General features: G+C 45.4%; 1 protein-coding gene across 1 annotated transcript in view; it reads left to right on the plus strand.

The window, feature by feature from the left end:
* Window positions 1-20,486, plus strand: part of LOC138493169 (disintegrin and metalloproteinase domain-containing protein 9-like) — a 4,098,706-nt gene that overhangs the window by 2,828,746 nt on the left and 1,249,474 nt on the right. Inside the window, exon 14 of the mRNA XM_069620352.1 lies at window positions 10,337-10,532. Within this exon, the coding sequence (XP_069476453.1) occupies window positions 10,337-10,532 (196 nt within the window). The remainder of the gene's footprint in view (window positions 1-10,336; window positions 10,533-20,486) is intronic.

Below are 20,486 nucleotides of genomic sequence, written 5' to 3' on the forward strand. Positions count from 1 at the left end.
AGGTCCTCCCTGCAAGTAGGGGGGAGGGAGTTCCAGAATTGCGCTGCTTTTACTGGAAAGCTGTTGCCTCCAGATGTTGTACGTTTGAACCTGGGCACCAGAAGAAGGTTGGAATTGGCCGTTCTCGAGGGGCGGGAGAGGGTGGGTCTAGTAAATCTGGCGATGAGGTATTGAGGGGCTGCTTGGTGGAGGCATTTATGAATCAGAGACACCGATTTAAGGAATATCTTGTCCTTGGTGGATAGCCAATTGACAGATCTTCTGGAATCTGAGATATGGGCTTTCTTCGGGATACTGAGGGCCGCTCTAAGGGCATTAGTTTGGAGGATTTGGATTTTGTTTGAGATATATTTGTTGCAGCCTACATATAAGGCGTTGCAATAGTCCAACTTAGACAGGATCAGCGCCCTGGCCAAGGTGGTACAGTTGGTGGGGGAGAGAAAGGGTTTGGCTGCCCTGATGAGTTTGCAAGTGTAGGAGGTGGCGGAGGCCATTGCATTCACTTGTTTGTTCAAGGTAAGGGTGGAATCTAGATAGAAGCCGAGGGTTTTAACCTCCTTAGCTACCGTGATTTTGTTATCGTCAATTATGAACGATGAGTATTTGTGGCCCAGTTTGTTGAGGTAGTGTGTAGCGCCTAGAATGAGGAGTTCCGTCTTGTCATCATTCAGGCATAGACCGTGTGAGGTCATCCATGCCTGGATGATGAGGTACACTTTATTAACGAAGGCCAAATCCTTGTCATAATCCCCCGACAACGGGATGAGGATCTGGGTATCATCGGCGTAATTAGTGTAGGTGATACCCAGATCGTCTAGATCATCAAAAAGGGGCTTCATGAAGATGTTATAAAGTGTAGGGGAGACGCAAGATCCTTGAGGTACGCCGCAGGGGATAGGTGTAGGGTCGGCTGCTGCTGACAATGAGAAGACTCTCATCGTACGGTTATTAAGGAAGGATTGGATCCAGTTGGTTGCTTCTTGAGAGAAGTGGGCAGCTTTTTCTAGGTGGTTGCACAAGATCTCATGGTCGACCAGATCGAAGGCCGCAGAGAGATCAAGGAGAAGCAATAGTGCTTCTTACCCTGGTCTTTCAGCTCGTCTATCTGTGCCTTGAGATCTATGAGTGCAGTTTCGGTTCTGTGCTGTGGCCTGAAGCCCGATTGTCGGACGCCTAGGAGATGGAAGTGCTCAAGGTAATGTTGGATCTGTTGGTATGCTATTTTGTCGATGATTTTAAGAAGGAACGGTACTGTGGTAATAGGGCGGTAGTTAGTTGGGGTGGATGGGTCTAAATTTGGGTTTTTAAGCAGAGGGAGGACCCAGGACTGTTTCAAATTATTAGGTACGGTGCCTGATGTGAAAGACACATTTATTAGTTTGGTAATAAATGGTGCGAGATCACGGGCTGCATCCTTAATCAGTTGAGCAGTGCATAGGTCTCCATGGCAATTTGAGGGTTTGAGGGTGAGAATGGTATTTTCTATCTCTTTGGTGGATACTTTGTGGAAATTAAAGGAGGGGTTGTGCGCTGAGGGGATGATTGAGTCAGGTGAACCTTTTTATGGGAGACGGTACTCTGCTTGGTAGAGGAGAGCAGAGATTCTTTTTTAATGCTTATCTTAGTCTTAAGGGAGGAGATTTTGTTCGCTAGGGCATTTTGTATGCCCGTGCACCAGTTTTTATCTTTGATACACGAGTCGAGTCGGGCACTTGGATCGGGGATTCAACCTCTTTAAGTATTGTGAAAAGCTCTCTAGTGTTAGATTTAGCTTGCGAGATTCGCGTGCTATATGACGTTTGTTTGGCCAGTATAATTTCTTTTTTATATTGGGAGGCTAGACTACTCAAGTTTTTTTTGTTATTTTCTGAGGGGTAAGCTCGCCAGATTTTTTCTGATGGCCGAGTACGATTTATATAACGGGCTCTCCTTACGGATAGACTCTTATGTATAGATCAATCTACTCACGCTTTCCTATCTACTTTCAATTAAGCCGGATACCCCTAGAACTTGGAGTCCTTCGTAACAATATCAGTCTACACATGCATACTCGAAGTTACTTAGACAAATGGCGTGGCTTGACGCCATGACTACAGTTTGGCGTACTCGCGCCCAATCCAACATGGCCGACATCGAACGGACCTCACGCACATGTGTGAGGTTGCCGTGACTACAGTGAACGCTACCGGCAGTCGAGTAGACATTCGCTACCGACACTGGGCTGGCGGACACTGCAGCAACCGGCACGGAGCGCCTAGCCCCGCTTTTCAGGTGAGCCTCTTTCCACTTTTCCTTCAGTCTCCGTGAGCGTTCTTCACGTGAAGTCGCTCGTGGTATGCGGACACATTGATGTACACTGGACACACATCCGTAAACTATTTTGATTTAGCATCGGCCCACTTTGTGATTATATCCTGGCTTGAGATCTGTCTCTAGCCACAATATTGCTTTACCGGGTTGCACTCTCAGTTAAGTCCTAATTGACACTAAATTTGACTTTTTAGGGTTTCTGGTGTCACCTTCTGCCGCCTCAGTCTCCTGGAAGTTACATTCTGAAGACTGGGTGAGTAATTGGAACATGTTAACTTAGTACCCTACTATCTTGGGGAATTCAAATACACAAAAGAGATGATTAGCTTCTAGTTTCTGTTGTACTTTTCTCTGACTAGGTCCTGATTCCGGACCACAGCTATCTTACGGTAGAGGTCAGTGACATTTAAACTTATAGTTTATCCTTGGTAATCAACTATTTTAGATAAATAGATTAAAACACTTGTTATTTCTAAATTCCCCACAGAGGAAGATTCAGAAAGAATTATAAACTACTTTTGCCCTATATGAACGCAAGAACAGTGAAGCCCCACCCTGAAGATGGAAATATAGGATCCGAAACACGTTGGTTATTTTTGCAACATCCACAAAAGGGCTTCCCTGGAGGGAGCTGTCTTTATGTACAAGAGCGCCTACACACCTTTCCCTGATGGGGATTGTCACACAGATGAAAAGTTGTGTTTAACTGTTACACTGGAATTTGTTTGTTTGGCTACGACGCACAGTAATGATTTCATGACTAAATGAAGGTTCATGCTATGTGGCACAAATGTGTATAACTTTTTGTTTGTTGATACATCCTTGTTTGAACATTTTATTTTGAAAAATAAAAGAGATGATGGGTTAATTAAAACAAACCTTAACACGTAAAATTGTTACTAATGCTTTTTTCGATATTTCTGGTCCACCTGTTCTAAAGTTTTATGTATAATAATCCTTTACATGGATGGAAGAAGTACTATTTACTTGATTGATGTTTATGTGGTAATATACATCAATATTGAGTTTGATATGAATCATTAAACCTATATCACTAACATGGTAAATGAGTTATAGAACTTAGGTTCTAGAGGAGTGCATTTGGACTTACTGCTTAGTAATAGGCAGTTCTGGTTTTAGTCATACCTACATATAAGACAATATGAGTGCCATTTGAATGAAATTCCTGAAGAAGCAAAGAAGATGACTCATGAAGGCGAATGGTGACGTCATACAGAACCGATTGACGCCCATATAAGAGATATAAAGACCAGAGAATGCAGACAAACTACAAGGCATCAAGAGAGCACCATGGATAACTGAAATCTTGGGATCAAGGTGAAGAAGCTTATGCCAGAGAACTGATGAAGATATTTAGTTAGTTTAAACGTGTACAGATGCAAAAGAAATGCAAGCAGCAAAGCAATCATGAAGCTAGCCATATGCTTTTAATCGATAGATTGCGGCAAGCGCCTTTTTATATATATATATATATATATATGTATATATATATATATACATATATATATATATATACATGGAAAAAAGGAGGAAAGGGCGAAACGCACTCCCGCAGGCACGACACAAGGCAGCACATAAAAGACAAACAGCAGGACGCCTAGGTAGGGCAGCCTGCAAACAACGCGTTTCGCGCTAAACTGAACGCTTGATCACGTGATAGATATATATATATATATATAGATACATATGGACAAGTAAAAGGTGGATGGTTCCACTACGTATTATAAGCAGTACTGAACAAACCAAGAAGGCCTCATTTCAGAGTGTCTCAGTTAAAAAAACAATTGAAATAACAGAATGAAGCTCAGCTGAAAGAGTTGACTGAGCCAAGAAAGCCAAGGTTTTATCAAACTGGAATTGGCTGGCATTAGATACATTTCGGTTGAAAGAACAGAAAAGACGTCAGAGGACTATTAGAAAATAAAATCAAAAACAGGAAAAGCTCGATTTCATGGTGTCCAGTTACGTGGTAGAAGGAAGTTGGACGATCGAGGTGGTCACACCTATGCACGTGGCGAGGATGTGCCCACACTCCTTAAAATTCTCAGAGCACTTATACAAACTTATATGCCGTATGGGGGCAAAAATGGGAATGGGGAAGGGCCTTGGTGAATGGGGAATTACCGCCCCCGCTCACCTTGGAGTAGGGCGGTAATTCTGCCATCCACCAAGGCGGACACGGTAAAATACCGGCGGCAACCATAGCGCTAATAGCGCCATGGTTACCGCCTACCGTGTAATGAGGCCCTTTGTCTTTTAGTACACATATGAAGGGCTACTGGATGGTGTGAGCAGTGGACTAGAAATGAAAATATATGTGACACTGGTAAACCTCTCCTGTGTTGGCAATTCAGAGCAGCCACCTACTTCAAGGGTCGTTGCATGCTCTCTTTGCTGTTGCACAGTGACAGGTACATGCTTTTCCCTACCCCTACTCCTACCACAGCATCATGGACACTCCCCTGGGGGTGAAGGGAAGGCTCTGGAGGTAGGGCTGATAAAAGTCATGTCACATCCACTCCAGTCTTCAGTCTATCTCTGCCTGAAATTTCAGATGGTCTTTGACTTACTTCCCTAATTTCTTCTACTTCTGTACTTGAAATGTTGGATTAAGTGTTTTCTGAAGTCTGTTTGTACATATTTCCACCGCTATGTCGTGCTACCCAAATTCATATTATATTTGCAGTACTCTTGCCATGAACACAAAATGTCCAAGTTATAATCTATGGTATCACATCAAACTGGTCTAAGGTTTTTTGTTTCTAATTCTTTTTCAAAAGACTCCTATTTCTTATTTAGAACTTTTAATGCAGAATATTTTTCTTGTTTTTCATGAATATTGACAAATTATGTTTCAGAATGGTAATTTCTTCATCAAATTAATGAATTGACAAATTTCTCGATGATAAAAATAATTAAGAACATGTTTTCAAAATGTGTCTTCAACATTTGACTAAAGTGAGATAATCCTTACATGAGGTTGATTGTAATGGACTACTCATGCCTCATGTTGTTCTCTGTGCTTTGTGATATAGCGCGAGTGCAGAGGCATTTCTTTTTTTATTTATTTTCTGATGTAATAATGTTTCAAGTTATTTAATTATTTGTTCAGGTTTCCCTGTCTGGGATAAATCCTTTTCAGTAAATGTAATCAAAATTAATATCCATGTTGGCACTTCTTCTGAGAAACCCAGTGTTTCCGCTCTATTGTTGGTTGAAATGTCTATTTTAAATAATGAGTTAATTCAAGGGAGCCACCACTTAGAAGCTCATTATGGATTGTGGCGTAACATGAATGGAAGGCATAAAAGCATTGAGTAAGGCTTTAATGCCTTTCATTCACACCTGCCACATGTTGATGTATGTGTATGGTGTAGAGGAGGGATAGAGTTCCTGTTGTGTCTCTTCCTCTCCACCATACAAATACTCCAGCATTTGCACCGGCATGAATTTTCAAGCCGGCGCAAATGATGGAGGAGATCCCTATGGGGCCCACCCGCTTTTTTTGCGCCAACAGTCGGACCCCATAGGCATCCATTTTGGCTGCCATGCTCGCATGGCAGGCATTGTGTACAAATACAATTAAACGGTTCCTGACATGCTAGCATGTCGGACAGTGTTTATTTGTAATTGTGAACACTGCTTACCATGCAAGCATGGCAAGCAGCGCTCACAATTAAAGTAAATACTGCCTGGCATGCCAGCACGCCAGGCATTGTTTTCCAACTTTGCACAGCAAGGTGCAAGAGTGCAGGGCAAAAGACGGCATATACACGTGTGTGATGCCTTTCAGCCTGCACTCTGCCATGTAAATAATGAAAATGTGGCTGTGGGATACCACCTACGTGTATGTCAACACGTAGCGGCTCCACGCCGCCAAATTACTTATTTAATGAATATGATCTCCTAAGTGTTTACCAGATAACACAAAAACATTTGAAAGGAAGGCTGCACACACAACATTCAATACAATTATATACAATTATTTCTCAACTTTGATTTTCAGTTATTACATAAATCTGCTGGTGCTAGGGAGAAAGGGTCCTCTCGTAAGGATTTCCTTTTCTATATGCCTAATTTAGTGAATCTCAAAATGGATAATGTAAAGTTGAATCAAATACAAGAATCTTCTATTTTGTTTTAGTTATATTTTTGATCATATAACTCTGCCTTGATTGAAGAGAAACATCTAAATATTCGCTATGTTGAATAATTGCAATGATAATAACGTAATGTGGATTTTAAAATGTGTATATTAATTAAATGAAATATGATCATCATCAGATAAGTTTTATAATCCTCCTATGTCCCATCCCCCTTCCTCCATACTTGTGAGATTTCCATGGAGGGGGGATAGAACCGGAGCCATAGCAAGCCCAAGTGCGCTTCCCCTTTATGAATTTAGAGAGAGAGTGGGAGCGGGCCATGCACGCATAGCTTGACCCAGCACGTCAGTCAAGCGTCATGCCTGTCATGCAATACACCATGCTGCGACCCACAGCAAGGCTTGCACAACCGAAAATAAAATTATTTACTTACGGCGGTAGGACGCCCATCCTGCTGCATGGGGCATTTCAGGCGACAGTGGTAAACTGTGACCAGTACATGCCAACAACGTTCTATGTCACCAGAGAGACAAAGGAGACACCCGTTAGCTGTACAACCACAGAGATACTGGGCCTGGTCTACTTCGATTTCCAGGTCTACCTTGCAGATGTCAAACAGCTATGTGGGGAGTATGACAACCTTTTTCAGGGCGCAGGGTGCCTGAAAGGCCAGGAGGTGCAGCTGCATGTGGACAAAACTATTCAGCCCGTTACGCTGAGCCACGGATGCATACCATTTCACTTATGAAAGAAAGTGGAAGAGGAGCTCATGCACACGGAACAGGCAGAAATCATTGAAAGGGTTCAAGGACCAATGCCCTGGGTGTCTGCAATAGTAGTTGCTCCAAAGCCCAAACAACCAGGCACTGTACGGAAATGTGTGGACATGCGTCTCCCAACAGAGCGATCAACAGGGAGCAGCACCCAATTCCCCTCAACAACATCTTGGCTAACCTGAAAGGAGCAGAAGTGTTCTCTACCATAGACCTCAGGTCGGGTTACCATCAGGTGCCACTGCATGAGCAGTGGAGGTCCATCACAACCTTCTTCTCCCACATTGGACTGTTCTGGTACAAGAGGCTTAGTTTCGGCATCTCTTCCACAACAGAGGTCTTCCAACATACCATCTGGGGAGTGCTTGTGGGACTGGGAGGAGTCATCAATGTCAGAGATGACATACTGGTCTATTCTAGGACTGAACCGGAGCACCTACAGATGCCGAAAGTGGTCTTTCAATGCCTGAGGGAGAAAGGGCTCACGCTGCACAGTGAGAAATGGCATTTCCTCCAAGCCCGGGTGCAGTTCTTCAGCTTTGTGTTCCAAGGGGAGTGAATCTCACCAGATCTGCAGAAAGTGTCAGTCATTCAGGACTTCTGACCTCCATCCAACCCGTCTGAAGTACGAAGCTATCGGGGGATGGTGAATTCATGCAGCAGGTTAATCTCTAACCTTCCCACCATTTCAGACCCCCTGAAGAAGGTTGTCGACTGGGCATGGTGTAACACAGCACAGCAAGCGTTTGAATAATCTAAGGCAGCACTGGCTGTGGAAACAAATGGTGCTCTTTGACCCAAAGAAGTTGACGGAGATTTAAGTCGATGTGAGCCTTGTGGGTCAGAGAACTGGTCTTATACAGACTGGAGGTGATAAAGTGTATTCGCCAGTGGCATACGGGAGCAAGGCATTCTCGCCCACAGAGAAATGCTGCTCGCAGATCGAGAGGGAGGCACTGGCGGTATTGTGGGGGTACAACCACTTCCACCCATACATTTTTTAACACCCTGTCACTGCCGTGACCACAAGCCTCTGCTGCCCATACTGACTGGGTCAGCTTTGAGGCCACCGGTGAGGTTGGAGCAAAGGATGCTGCAACTACAAGACTACAGTCACACTGCACTTTCAGCCAGTCATCAGATACCCAGCAGATTACCTGTTAAGACACCCCATAGCCCAAGAATCTGCTCAAGGGGTGGAGACCGAGGAAAGGGAGGCGCTAGTGCACATGATGACCCAGATGACGGGACCAAAATCCATGACACTAACGCAGATCGCAGAGACTACAAGACAGCACAAGGGATGATACACGTGATCGAACAACTCAACGGGGGCCAGTGGAGGTCGCTCCCAGATGAACAGCATCGATAAACGGAGGGAACAAAGGCATTCATGGCAGGCCTGTGGAGAGTGCGGGCAGAGTTGTCCGTGGGTATGGAAGACGATCTGCTGAGAGGGCCCTGAATAGTTATGCCACCTATACTGATACCCTGAGTGCTGGAGATAGTGCAAACAGGCCACCAGAGAGCCACGAAGACCAAGGCAAGGCTAAGGGAGAAGATCGGGTTCCTGGACCTGGAGAAGCAGGTGGATGAGTTCCTGGCCCAATGTATGTGGTGCCAAGTAACCTTCCCACGAAAGCACCTCCGATCGAGTCTCTGCAGGCGGTGAGCATAAACTTTGGCACACTCCAACAGGACAAGCACTTTGTGGGGCTACTAGATGAGATGTCAAGATAGAGGTGCAATTTATACGTCTCCAGCTGTGGAATGTGTCATTCTGGTTTTGCAAGACAGATTTGCCAGGCAAGGGCTTCCGGACTCGATAAGGTCATCATGGAACACCATTTCAGGGGCAACCGTTTAAAGGATTTGTGGAGGCACAAGGAATCAAACACATCAGAATTGCACCTTGCTTGACCAGAGCGAATGGAGACGTGGAATGCTTCATGAGGAGCCTCAATGAGGTGTTCCGCATCGCGCAGTAAGAGGGGTCAATTCTGAAGGTGGGTATGGTGATATTCTTAATGGCCCACCGAATTACCCCATATTCAGTGACAGGGGTATCACCGACTGAAGTGCTCATGAGGCGCTAGATACGGTCAAATATTCCCGAACATTGCTCCAGAGAGATCCCAGTGGTGGATGCAGGAAAAAAAGGTGCAGCCTGCACAAAAAGCAAAAAATGGCACAGAAGCGGCATGAAGGAGGCTTGTAGATCAGACATTCAAGTGGGAGATACGCATTGATAAAAAAAACCATGACACCACACACAAGCTGTACCTACCATACGAAGTGTCTCCATGGACTGTGACGCACAGGAAAGGGTTGATGGTAACTGCCAGCACAGAAAGTGTAACAAGAAACTTTAGTTGGTTTTGATAGGTTGAACCACATGGAGGTTATACCCGATCCAGAAAACAACTACACAGGGCCAGAGGGAGACCAGCATGGAGCAAGAGAAAGAAGAAGAAGAGTGAGACATGAGGAAAGCCTGCAGCCAGAGTCCTAAGAGACATGAGGGAGAAGATCAGCAGAAAAGCCAGTAGGGAGAGCGACAGGATCCGGCCAGGACGACAAGAAGGGTGCCAGAGAGATTACAGGACTAATGTGTTGGAATGACACAGTATTAAACTAGCATACTTTTAGATAACTAAGTCAATGTTGATGGTGTTGCGTCATGTTATAGTTAATACGGGATGTGGTGACATAACCACACAAACGCTAGTGGAGCGGGCCATGTCACCTACAGTATAAATAAAGACGGACAGGTGTGGCTATATAGTTAGAGTATAACCACAGTTGTCTTGTGAGTTATTGTGCGCTGCAGCGTCCTGAAGAGCCACTTGCACTACGCAACAGAAAATATGCGTTTATAAGACTGGAATTGTGGATATTTTTTATTTCTTTACAGATATTGATATTGATATTTTTATTTCTAGATAGAATTGCTACTACTAGTGAAATGTTTGGTTAAACAATGTGGAAAATTATAAATGAAAGAAGCATACCTTTACAAAATCTTGTATTTGTTCTGCTGTTATATGTGCATATATAAGTAAATCACATGCAGTGACGTTGCAACATGTGTGCAATCTATTCACATGATTCTCTGTGCATTTTTAGCTTGCTGCTTTAGGAACACCTTGCAGAATTCCTGTTACGGAATGCGATCTTGCCGAATACTGTGATGGCTTGTTAAGCACATGTCCAGCTGATGTATATTTTCAGGATGGAACACCATGCAATAGGAATCGATCTGTATGTTATAATAACAACTGCTATGACTTTACTAAACATTGCAAAAGGATATTTGGCAAGGGTATGTTATTGTTTTCTACTGTTTTTGACCTTTTATAGGATGTATATGTTCTTTTTTACACTAATTACTTGTTTTAGTGGAAATACAATGGGCCTCATTACGCGGTAGGAGGTAACCATGGTGCTATTAGCACCATGGCTACTCCCTTCCCTTACCGCATTCTGGGTCCGGGTTCCCGAAATAGGGATTTACCGGGTCATTCCAACCTTGGAGGACCCAGTAAGTCCCCATTCCGGGAACCATTCCCCATTCTAGCCCCCATAGGGCTCAATGGGAATGGGGATGGAGCTAATAACTGTACCACAATTTGCGGTACCGTTATTAGCTGTGAAGTCCCTTAACGGGTCCCGTCCTTAACACCTGGTCAGACTAGGGCCCTCATTACAACCCCGGCGCTAAACCATGGCGCTATTAGCACCATGGTTGGTGCCGGTGTTGTAACGAGTCCGCCATGGTGGAATGGGGAAATACCGCCCCATTCCAAGGTTGGCGGGGCGGTAATTCCCCATGCCGCCATGGCCCTTCCCCATTCCCATTTTTGCTCAATGGGACTGGGGAAGGCGCTAATTACGGCACCGTAAATTACGGTCCCGTAATTAGCTCCTAGGTCCCTTTGCGTGTTGGTTTTTTAACACCTGCTAAAAGCAGGCGTTAAAGTGCCACCCGCAAAGGGAACTCGTAATCAGGCGTTAAGGGTTTAACAGCGCCGACACCTTTTATGGCGCTGTTAACCCCTTAACGCCTGGGTTGTAATGAGGCCCCAGGTGTTAAGGAAGAGACCTGCTAAGAGACCTCAGAATAGGGTGGTAAGGGATTACCAGCACCGGTGCCCTTACCAGTGCCGGTAATCTCTTACCACCTACCGCATAATGAGGCCCAATGTATATTTGGATTTGTGTAGCTTTTAAGTGACTCCTTGATGAGTGAATTGCTTTATTCACAATGTGCCATGTGATTCCATCCTGCCTCCATGGGATCCAACTGCAACTGACACTGACCTCTAGAAGGCTCCCACACTAGAAGAGTTCTAGAACCTTGGTATATACAGTCAGACGATGCTCCAAGGCCATAACACAGCATTTGCTCGTTTTGAGCCCAACATAACAATAATCACAAATATCCCTACCATGTGCAAAATAACTCGAGAGGCATTTGAGAATACAGATGAGCACATAGATCTGATTAATCTATAGCTGCATAGTCTTTGAATTGTTCTTCCCTTCCTCGTCTCTCTCGCACCAGCAGAACTATGTGAGTCGGGGAAAGAGAGATAACCACCTCACATTTAAAGAGTCCTGCTGTTTTCTGCTCCTAGCCATCGTAATCACAGCAGACACCAGAGTTCTCAATACTTCCACCACAAATGGGTCCTCAGTAGAATAATTCCCTTGTCTTCTGTGACTGCTATCACTCTCACAACATTCCACCTGCGTCAGTTCTCTATCTGCATGGAACTACCAGTCACATCCACTACTCTATGAAGGAAGGACAAGCATAATGGTAATTCAGCAAAATGGCCCAGATTTGACATCACATCAGTAAGCTACCAATACATGCATTAGGTATATACAATTATCACATAGGACCATGATGGCTAGAAGACCTCTAACTGTCCCTGACAGGCAGGGTTAATGACATTTAAGTACAAAAATGAGGGATGCTCACACTTTCAAAGTCCAGAAAGCACTGAATGAGCCAGCATCAGTTCAAGTCTCAAAGTGGGAATAGCATCCACCATCCAAGAGGTCCCAGGAGAGTACCTGGGTTATTCTTTGTGAGGAATTTACTTCTGACCTGCAGGCGTACAAGGATGAGCTGAGGATAAATAGCACCTACTCAGCCCTCACACTTCTACAAACCAAAAGCCAACATAATCATAAAGGTAATATAGGCACAGTTAAGCAATATGCCCCCCTCGCTGTTTGTGGCAACCTGGGCAAAGGAAAAGAGGGGTGTGAATGTGGTTCAGTATGAACCCAAAAAGTGAAGTATAACAGTCCAAAATAAAGGAATGTACAATCATGATTCTATACATATTTATATACTTTAATTAAACACAGCATATACAATAACAACTAAGTAGAAGACACTACAACACCCCACCCTTGTAGAATGAACACAGAATATGCAAGATAACAAGATGCAGCACTCTGGGTAATGAGACAGGGGGAGACAAGCCAATAAAAACAACAGTGTTCAAAAGGATATATTCTTAAGGTTGTAAAAGGTAATTAATGTGACCGTGTCAGTCCCTAAGTCTCAAAATAGACCAGCGGGAAGTTATCAGCCAATGGTACCTTTTACAATGTCTTGGCTGTTTAACTGTCATGGTCATCGGGCCAAGAACGCAAATATGATGTCTTGGCTGTTTAACTGTCATGGTCATCGGGCCAAGAACGCAAATATGATGTCTTGGCTGTTTAACTGTCATCGGGCCAAGAACGCAAATATTAAAGGGCCACATACACAGGGGCCCTGGATGGACACAGTCCTGGTGCCTTTGGCACCAGGCACATGAATAACAATAAGCAAGAACATTTATTTGGGACAAGAATGCTTTTATTTTGGACATAACTCCTCATTTTGGGTGCAAGGTGCTTTTAACATGGGAACTTCCATCACTAAAGCAGGCCCATGTGTACTCTTGGGTGTGGCTGCTGCTGCTATTGGGTTGCCTTGCTCGTGCTGACTCTCTAAGAGTGGCAGGGTGTGGCAGGCAAGCCAGGCCTATTGGGCGTGCCCACGATCGCAGCTATGTACGCTGCTCTGATCCCTGAGGCAGACGCTTCATGTTATTCTGCACTTCCATGCAGTGTAATGCTCACCGCCGCCTGGGATTAAAACCTATCTTTGAAATACTGCTTCCTGTTTTCATACTTACCAACTGGGGAACCTGCTCTCACCTGTGTGCGTCTTCATTGATCCTGACATTCTTCTCCAAATATTCTGGAATGCTGACATCTTCTTCTTGATACCGCAGTTCATCTTCAAGCCTTCCGGAACGCTGACATCTTCATCCTGGCACCGCAGCTCATCTTCGAATCTTCTCGGGCGCTGAAATCTTCATTTTAGCACTGCAACACGACACGCTTCGTCAGGGACAGCAGCACCTGCAAGTAAAAACGAAAGGCATGGTTAGACACTTTAAACACATTCAGTTTTAGGTCGCGCTACCACCGATCCTCGCGCTTTGCCTTAAACCATCACTCACCTGTTGTCGGACATTGCTGTTTCAACCATCTTACTGGCTGCGTTCAGCACCTCCACAGCTGCTTGTAAGCCACATTTCCATCTGTTGGGAAGAAAACAGAAGAGAAAACGTTATTCAGGAATTAACAGCAATATTGAGAGCAATAATACCAAGACAGAAAACGAGAAGAGGCAGGGAGAAAAGGGAAAGAGACAAGAGGAGAAGCATAGTTGCAGGTGGACTGGACTATTACTTACCAGAGATCAGTGAAGGAACCATCGACAAGCGCCCCTGCCAGAAGTAGCAGGACGGAGAGCTTACCATCAATAATTAACAGGTGAGCCCTATGGGCCGGTACATGCCCACAGAAATCACACCTTGGGTAGAAGGGTTTGAGAGGCACAATAGTCACCAATCAGTGCACTCACGTTTTCTCATATCCACGCAGGAGCAGTGTCACAAATTGCCGCCGCTCACAGCTCATCTGCAGAGGGAAAGACCGGATGGGGGTGATCTTACTCCTGGGAGGGCTGCAACCGTGCCCCAACCCCACCGCAGAGTCCAGGTGAGCGTAACATTAACAACATTGAACCCGGCTTCTCAGCGCTGTCCAGTATTTCGAGTCAGTTTGAGATACTTAAGTAACAGTCGTCCTGCGGTAAACAGGGGTCGAAGCAGGGTCAAACTGGGAGAAGGCTGCGGTTCAAAGCGGCTCGAGTGGTGTGGAGTGTGGAGGTTACCAGGTTTGGTTCGATGGTCGAGGTTTAGCAGTTCATGAAGCTTGAAGGATTCGGTTTGGGGAGATCTCCAGCAGCGGCTCGGTCATTGACTTATTCGCCGATGAAGAGGCTGATGGTGAGAACAACGATTTGAACAATGCAGATGCAGTGGCACTGCTCTGTTCGAGCCAAGTCAACAACGTGCTTTAGCTGGTGCGGTGCAGCATAGAACTTGTTACAACATGCAGACTGGTTTGTTAGGTGATGCGTGCCAAAAGCAGCTCCAGATGGTTCTGGGGGTTCAAACTGGGTCAAACATGCTTGAATAACGGCTCGCAGAAGGTTGATGGTGAAATCGGCAGAAATCCTGGCTGCCCTGGTTTTCAGGAGTTATGAGTCCCACTCCAGGGTTTCAGGGGCAAGATAAGTCATGTTCTCAGGCTCCCAAACACACAAGAGGCTGGCACACACCTTCCAGGGGTCCTGCAACATGGTGAATATCTGGCCAGCAGAGTGCCTGGCAGATATACAGGACTTTTTCCAGCAGCAGGTGCACCCTCAATGGTCCAAGGGGATGGTTAGGGGACAGAGCTTGCCTCTGCCTTGGAACACCTGCCTTCACCTCACAACTGGAGGACTTTGGAAAGGACTTCTCTCCCAACTGGGCCCATTGAAATCTTCTTCAAAGGTTGAAGTCCAAAATATGTTTCAAAGAGTGGTGGGCAACCAAGTATTTTAAAGGCAAGCGACTGCAGGTGATTGGACTAAGGATAGCCCACTTTGGGTGTCCAGTCCCTGTTCTTAGAGCAAGTGGACTTTGCCTTCTGACATGAAACCCACAGTAAGTGGAGGGGACAGGAGGAAAAGATAGAGGCAGAGAGAAACAGGATAGTGGAGCCTTTCTCCAGCTGTAAAGAGCTCCCTCATTCTTCTCTGAACCTGCCCCCTTCGCTTCTCAATAGAACCAATGGCCTTTCGATATGCAGCACCCTGGTGCGAGGATACTCATTTTGTGAATAGGCGTACCCTTTGATTCCTGTTCTCACTACAGCATCCTGTGGAGTGGCTGTCTCTGTGGATGGTGTCACCTGCCCTCACAAATGAAGAGAGGCAACCCCCCATGGCTACAGTCCTACCAGCAGTGGCAAGGTCCAGCCTGTCTGGGGAGAATACACCTAACCCTTCCTCAGCTGACCTGGGCTCACAGGGCTGACACGTGTGTGATATCAAATTGCTGTTGCTGTAATAATTATGAGAATACCATCCGCCATATCATAACTCAGGTATGGGTTATATTTAGAGATTATCTGCCACCAGAACCGTACTCTAAGAATTATGTAGCTTTTGTAAAACGGGTGAAGATCCTTGTTAGGCAGAATCCTGTGCAGTTCCCTTGGGGAACACTGCAAAAAGATTAAGACTACAGGAGTAAGCAGGAAACCCAATTGGTAGCAGTCTGTACCACCCAGATTTACCTGGTAGCTGTGGCTGAGCAGTCAGACTTCTCTCAAGAAGAGTTAGGCAGTATACAGAGGATACACAATAGGGCTAAAAACACACTAGAACAAGCAAACACTGACCAGAGCTTTGTATCAAAAGTATATAATTATTTATTTAACACACATTTTAGAAAATACACTAGCACTATTAATCAAAGCAAGTTCAAAACACAATCAGAAAAGTATACAGACCTCCCTTAAGAATTATTAGACAAGTCTAAGTCAAAACACCACTTGTGGTCAAAACAGAGGTGAGCGCGTAACTTAGATGGCACTCCAATAATTAAATAAAAGGGAGAGAAAAAAAGCAGGTCATAAAGATAAAACAGTTCCCAACACTTTTAAAAGACAAAAACAAGTTAGTGAAGGCAGAGTCTACTGTAGAGCCAAAGTTCATAGGCCAGGCCCACTTTAAATGGAGCAAGGTGAAATGTGCCCAAGATCACACAGTTGCGAAATGCATTCAAGTCTTTGTAGAAATGTTCAAAAGAGGTTGAGGTGGCTCAGAAGATAAAGTTAGAAGGTCTGGGGGCCAACCCAGTTGGAAAGCCAAGGATTTAAGGGTCACCTTGAGCAAACCGAAGAAAGGGAGGCCAGGTGGAACACAGTACCTTTAAAGCTCCAGCGGTGGCAGTTGTTCCTGGCAGTGGGTGCAGTTCGTGGTTTCGACCAGGGGAAGAGATGATCTCATTGAGGAGGAAACTTGGAGTTGTTGCACTGCCCAGGGAAGAAACCAGCCGCAGAGTTCGTCGGTTGAAAGGTGCGTTCCTGGTATTCGCGGTCACAGTGGTGCAGCTTGGCTATCCGGCCGCCGGCGTGCTTGGCATGGGCGATTCGACCAAGAGACGTCCTGAAAGGCGAAATGGCGAACTGGTTGATCCCACCAGCTCGGAGGAAGAAGACTCTTTCAGCAGAAGATCTTCTCTTGTCGTCGGGAAAGTGGTGAGGTCGTTGCAGTAGGGCTCCACCGGTGGTGTCGTTGTTGCAGATGGCTCAGCTTCTCCCCTCTTTGGATTTCTTAGGTCCTGTGGCGACTTCTGAAGTTCCAGTCCCAAAAGCCCTGCTTTTATGCAGAAAACCCCCCATTCAACAGCCTAGCTGTCACTCAAACATGCTAAGTGGTGAGCCGGATGGCTCACCACTGGGCCAATCAGAACAGAGTGCGACTTGAGTTGCTAAGGCAACGCAGTCCAGGGTGCCAATTCTCCCACCCACACATCCTGTGGAACCCAGACAGAGTGGCACCAGTTGGAGGGCTTCTGTGGAGAAGCCCGCCAAAAAGTGGAACAAAGGGCCCGACCTTGGGTGGAGTTACAGAGACGGACACGAACGCCATTTTAGAAAAGAGTTCTGGCAAAAAGACCCAACCGGTGATTTAATATTAAATAAATAAACCGGCAGTATCTTTAACATAGCACTAAAAAGTGGTGCGTTTAAAATCTATGGGAAAATCCCATCGGAAATATTCCGGTGGAATATTTTGCGTGGTAACCATTGCCGCCAGCCAGAAACTCGACAAGGGGTGACTGGACAGTGCCCCCTTGAAAACAGACCCAGGGGCAATCGAATTAACCCCTTCCAGTACTTCCACAATATGATGGTTTATACTGGTTCTGTTCACAATTTTGGACTGGTACAGTCAATGGTGACTTTACATGCACTGGGAGACAGTAGTCAGTCCCAGGGTATGGAGTCTAGGTTTGGGGGTCACTATGACACCCCTGTGTTACTGCACTGAAGGTGCTGTGTAACACATACACAAAAACAGATTATACCCTATGGAATAAAAAAAAAAACATAGCTCATAAGCACACAAAAAGTCAAAGACATACCTCAAATCATACCTAAGAGTGGGAGGGAAAGAGTCTCACTCTTAGCAGGAGAAAAAATTAAACCCCAAAAATCCAACAAAGCTGCTGGGGAACTCACTAGGTTTGGGAAATTAGCCTTATAAGAGAATTCTCCCTAACACTCACTCCCCCCAGACTAAGGGACAGGAGGATTGAATCCACTCCTCGATGAATCACATACCTCTAGTTGGTTACAAACATCCTAGAGAGACCATCAGCATTTTGGTGGTGACACCTTGACCTGTGTTCAAAGGAAAAATCAAAATTTCCTTTGTAAGCTATATGACCTACAAACCCTTTGAGGAACATCTTCCTTTTAAAATCTATAGGGGATCTGGTTGACCAGTCCCTCAGAATTTGGTACAACTTCTGAACGTGTGATAGGTTTTTGCAAGGGGTCCTTATAAAGGATTCCCTTAGATCTAGAGGTGCCTCCAAGGTTCCTCACCACCTCTCGGTTGGGAGCAGGTTGGATCTCAGGCCTCTTGGTTGGAGGGGTTGGGGTTAGGCAATGTACATGCTTCTCCTTCCTCTTAGATCTCACCTTACTTACTTTAGGAGTTTCACTCCCAATACTAGGATTTGGGTTTGAGTCTTCAGTAGAAGGTCCAACAGTCTGAAGGTTTTTGGCCTTAGACTTTTCTTTTCTGGTTTTCCACCAGCACTGAGAATTACCAGTTCTCTTAAGCCTAGATACGGGTCCAGTTGGTCTATCCACCTCTTCCTCAGAAGCAGGGGGAGTCAGAGACTCTAAAACTGGGGGAATAATGATGGAGCTTGGTTCCGGCTCCCATTTCCCTAACATTTTAGCCTGAACTTTGCCTGGGTCAGAGGTCAATTTACCAACACCCGGGCTTGTAGTAGGGTTCTCAGTAGAGGTTCCCACAGGCTTAGAGTGGTTCCTTAAGGTGGCCTCTCTAGCCAATTTGGTTTGGTTCTGGGTCTCCATACTGGGAGGCCTGGGGGTACTGGATACTACTCCTAGAGTTCTTAGATCATTCCCCAACATGACTCTCCCAGGCACCTCAGTCTGAACACTGACATGAATCCTCACTTTCATGTTATTACACTGAATGAGGGCTGGTAGAATTGGAACCATTTGGACAGGGCCTCCAGACATCTTAGTGGGACCTTTGGGTGCCTTAGCAACATCCTCAGGACTGAAAAAGCTTTCATCCACTACTGTTCTGCTGGCCCCAGAGTCTCGCCTGGCAGGAGTATCCTGGCCATTGACAAGAACACTGTCCACATAATAAACATTAGAGTTTTCTGGTATGGAGTTGTACACACTCCTATTCTGATCACTAACCAGACCCATGGACTCTACTGTTACACTTGCTTGAAGACCCAAAGGTTCTTCAGTAAATACTTCAAAGTGAGCACTAGCCATTTGGACTTCCTCCTCAGGAGTGAAGGCTAAGGAGACTGTGCTGATCCCTGCAGGTTTACCCTTACATCCAGGATCTCCTTTGATATGGTCAGTTGCCTTACAGACATAGCATACTCCAAATGCTCTCTGAAAGGGTGGCTTGTTCTGACCTCCTTCTGGTTGTTGACCAGAAGGTACACTAGCCTGTTGTGGTCTACCCTGGGACTTACCCTGGTTATTTCGTGGTTTGGGGCCCTCTTTGGGTTGGGAGGTATTAGAAATCTCTGGGCTCCCTTTTGGTGGCTGCTTTCCCTCATCCTTTTTCTGAGTGACCCCTGAATCCTTGTGAGTAGCCCTGTTGGCAACCCACAAGTCAGCAGCCTTAGCTAGCTTCCTGGAATCTAATTCCTTTGAATCAGCCAAGTGCTGTCTGAGCTCAGGAGAGCAGGCATCATAAATTGACTCCAACATAACAAGATTTCTCATTCCCTCATAAGTGTTCACCTTGTAACCCATAATCCATTGTTAGGCAGAAACCTGTGCCGTTCCCTCTGGGACCACTGCAAAAGATTTAAGACTACAGGTGTTTGGCAGTAAACCCACTTGGTAGCAGTCTGTACCACACAGATTCACTTGGTAGCTGTGGCTGAGCAGTCAGACTTCCCTCAAGAAGAGTTAGGCAGTATACAGAGCATTCACAATAGGTCTGGGATTAAAACCTATCTTTGAAATACTGCTTCCTGTTTTCATACTTACTGACTGGGGAACCTGCTCTCACCTGTGTGCGTCTTCATTGATCCTGACATTCTTCTCCAAATATTCTGGAATGCTGACATCTTCTTCTTGATACCGCAGTTCATCTTCAAGCCTTCCGGAACGCTGACATCTTCATCCTGGCACCGCAGCTCATCTTCGAATCTTCTCGGGCGCTGAAATCTTCATTTTAGCACTGCAACACGACACGCTTCGTCAGGGACAGCAGCACCTGCAAGTAAAAACGAAAGGCATGGTTAGACACTTTAAACACATTCAGTTTTAGGTAGCGCTACCACCGATCCTCGCGCTTTGCCTTAAACCATCACTCACCTGTTGTCGGACATTGCTGTTTCAACCATCTTACTGGCTGCGTTCAGCACCTCCACAGCTGCTTGTAAGCCGCATTTCCATCTGTTGGGAAGAAAAAAGAAGAGAAAACATTATTCAGGAATTAACAGCAATATTGAGAGCAATAATACCAAGACAGAAAACAAGAAGAGGCAGGGAGAAAAGGGAAAGAGACAAGAGGAGAAGCATAGTTGCAGGTGGACTGGACTATTACTTACCAGAG

The sequence above is a fragment of the Ambystoma mexicanum genome, chromosome 10, assembly GCF_040938575.1.
Source record: "Ambystoma mexicanum isolate Mex_15411 chromosome 10, UKY_AmexF1_1, whole genome shotgun sequence".
Lineage (NCBI taxonomy): Eukaryota > Metazoa > Chordata > Amphibia > Caudata > Ambystomatidae > Ambystoma > Ambystoma mexicanum.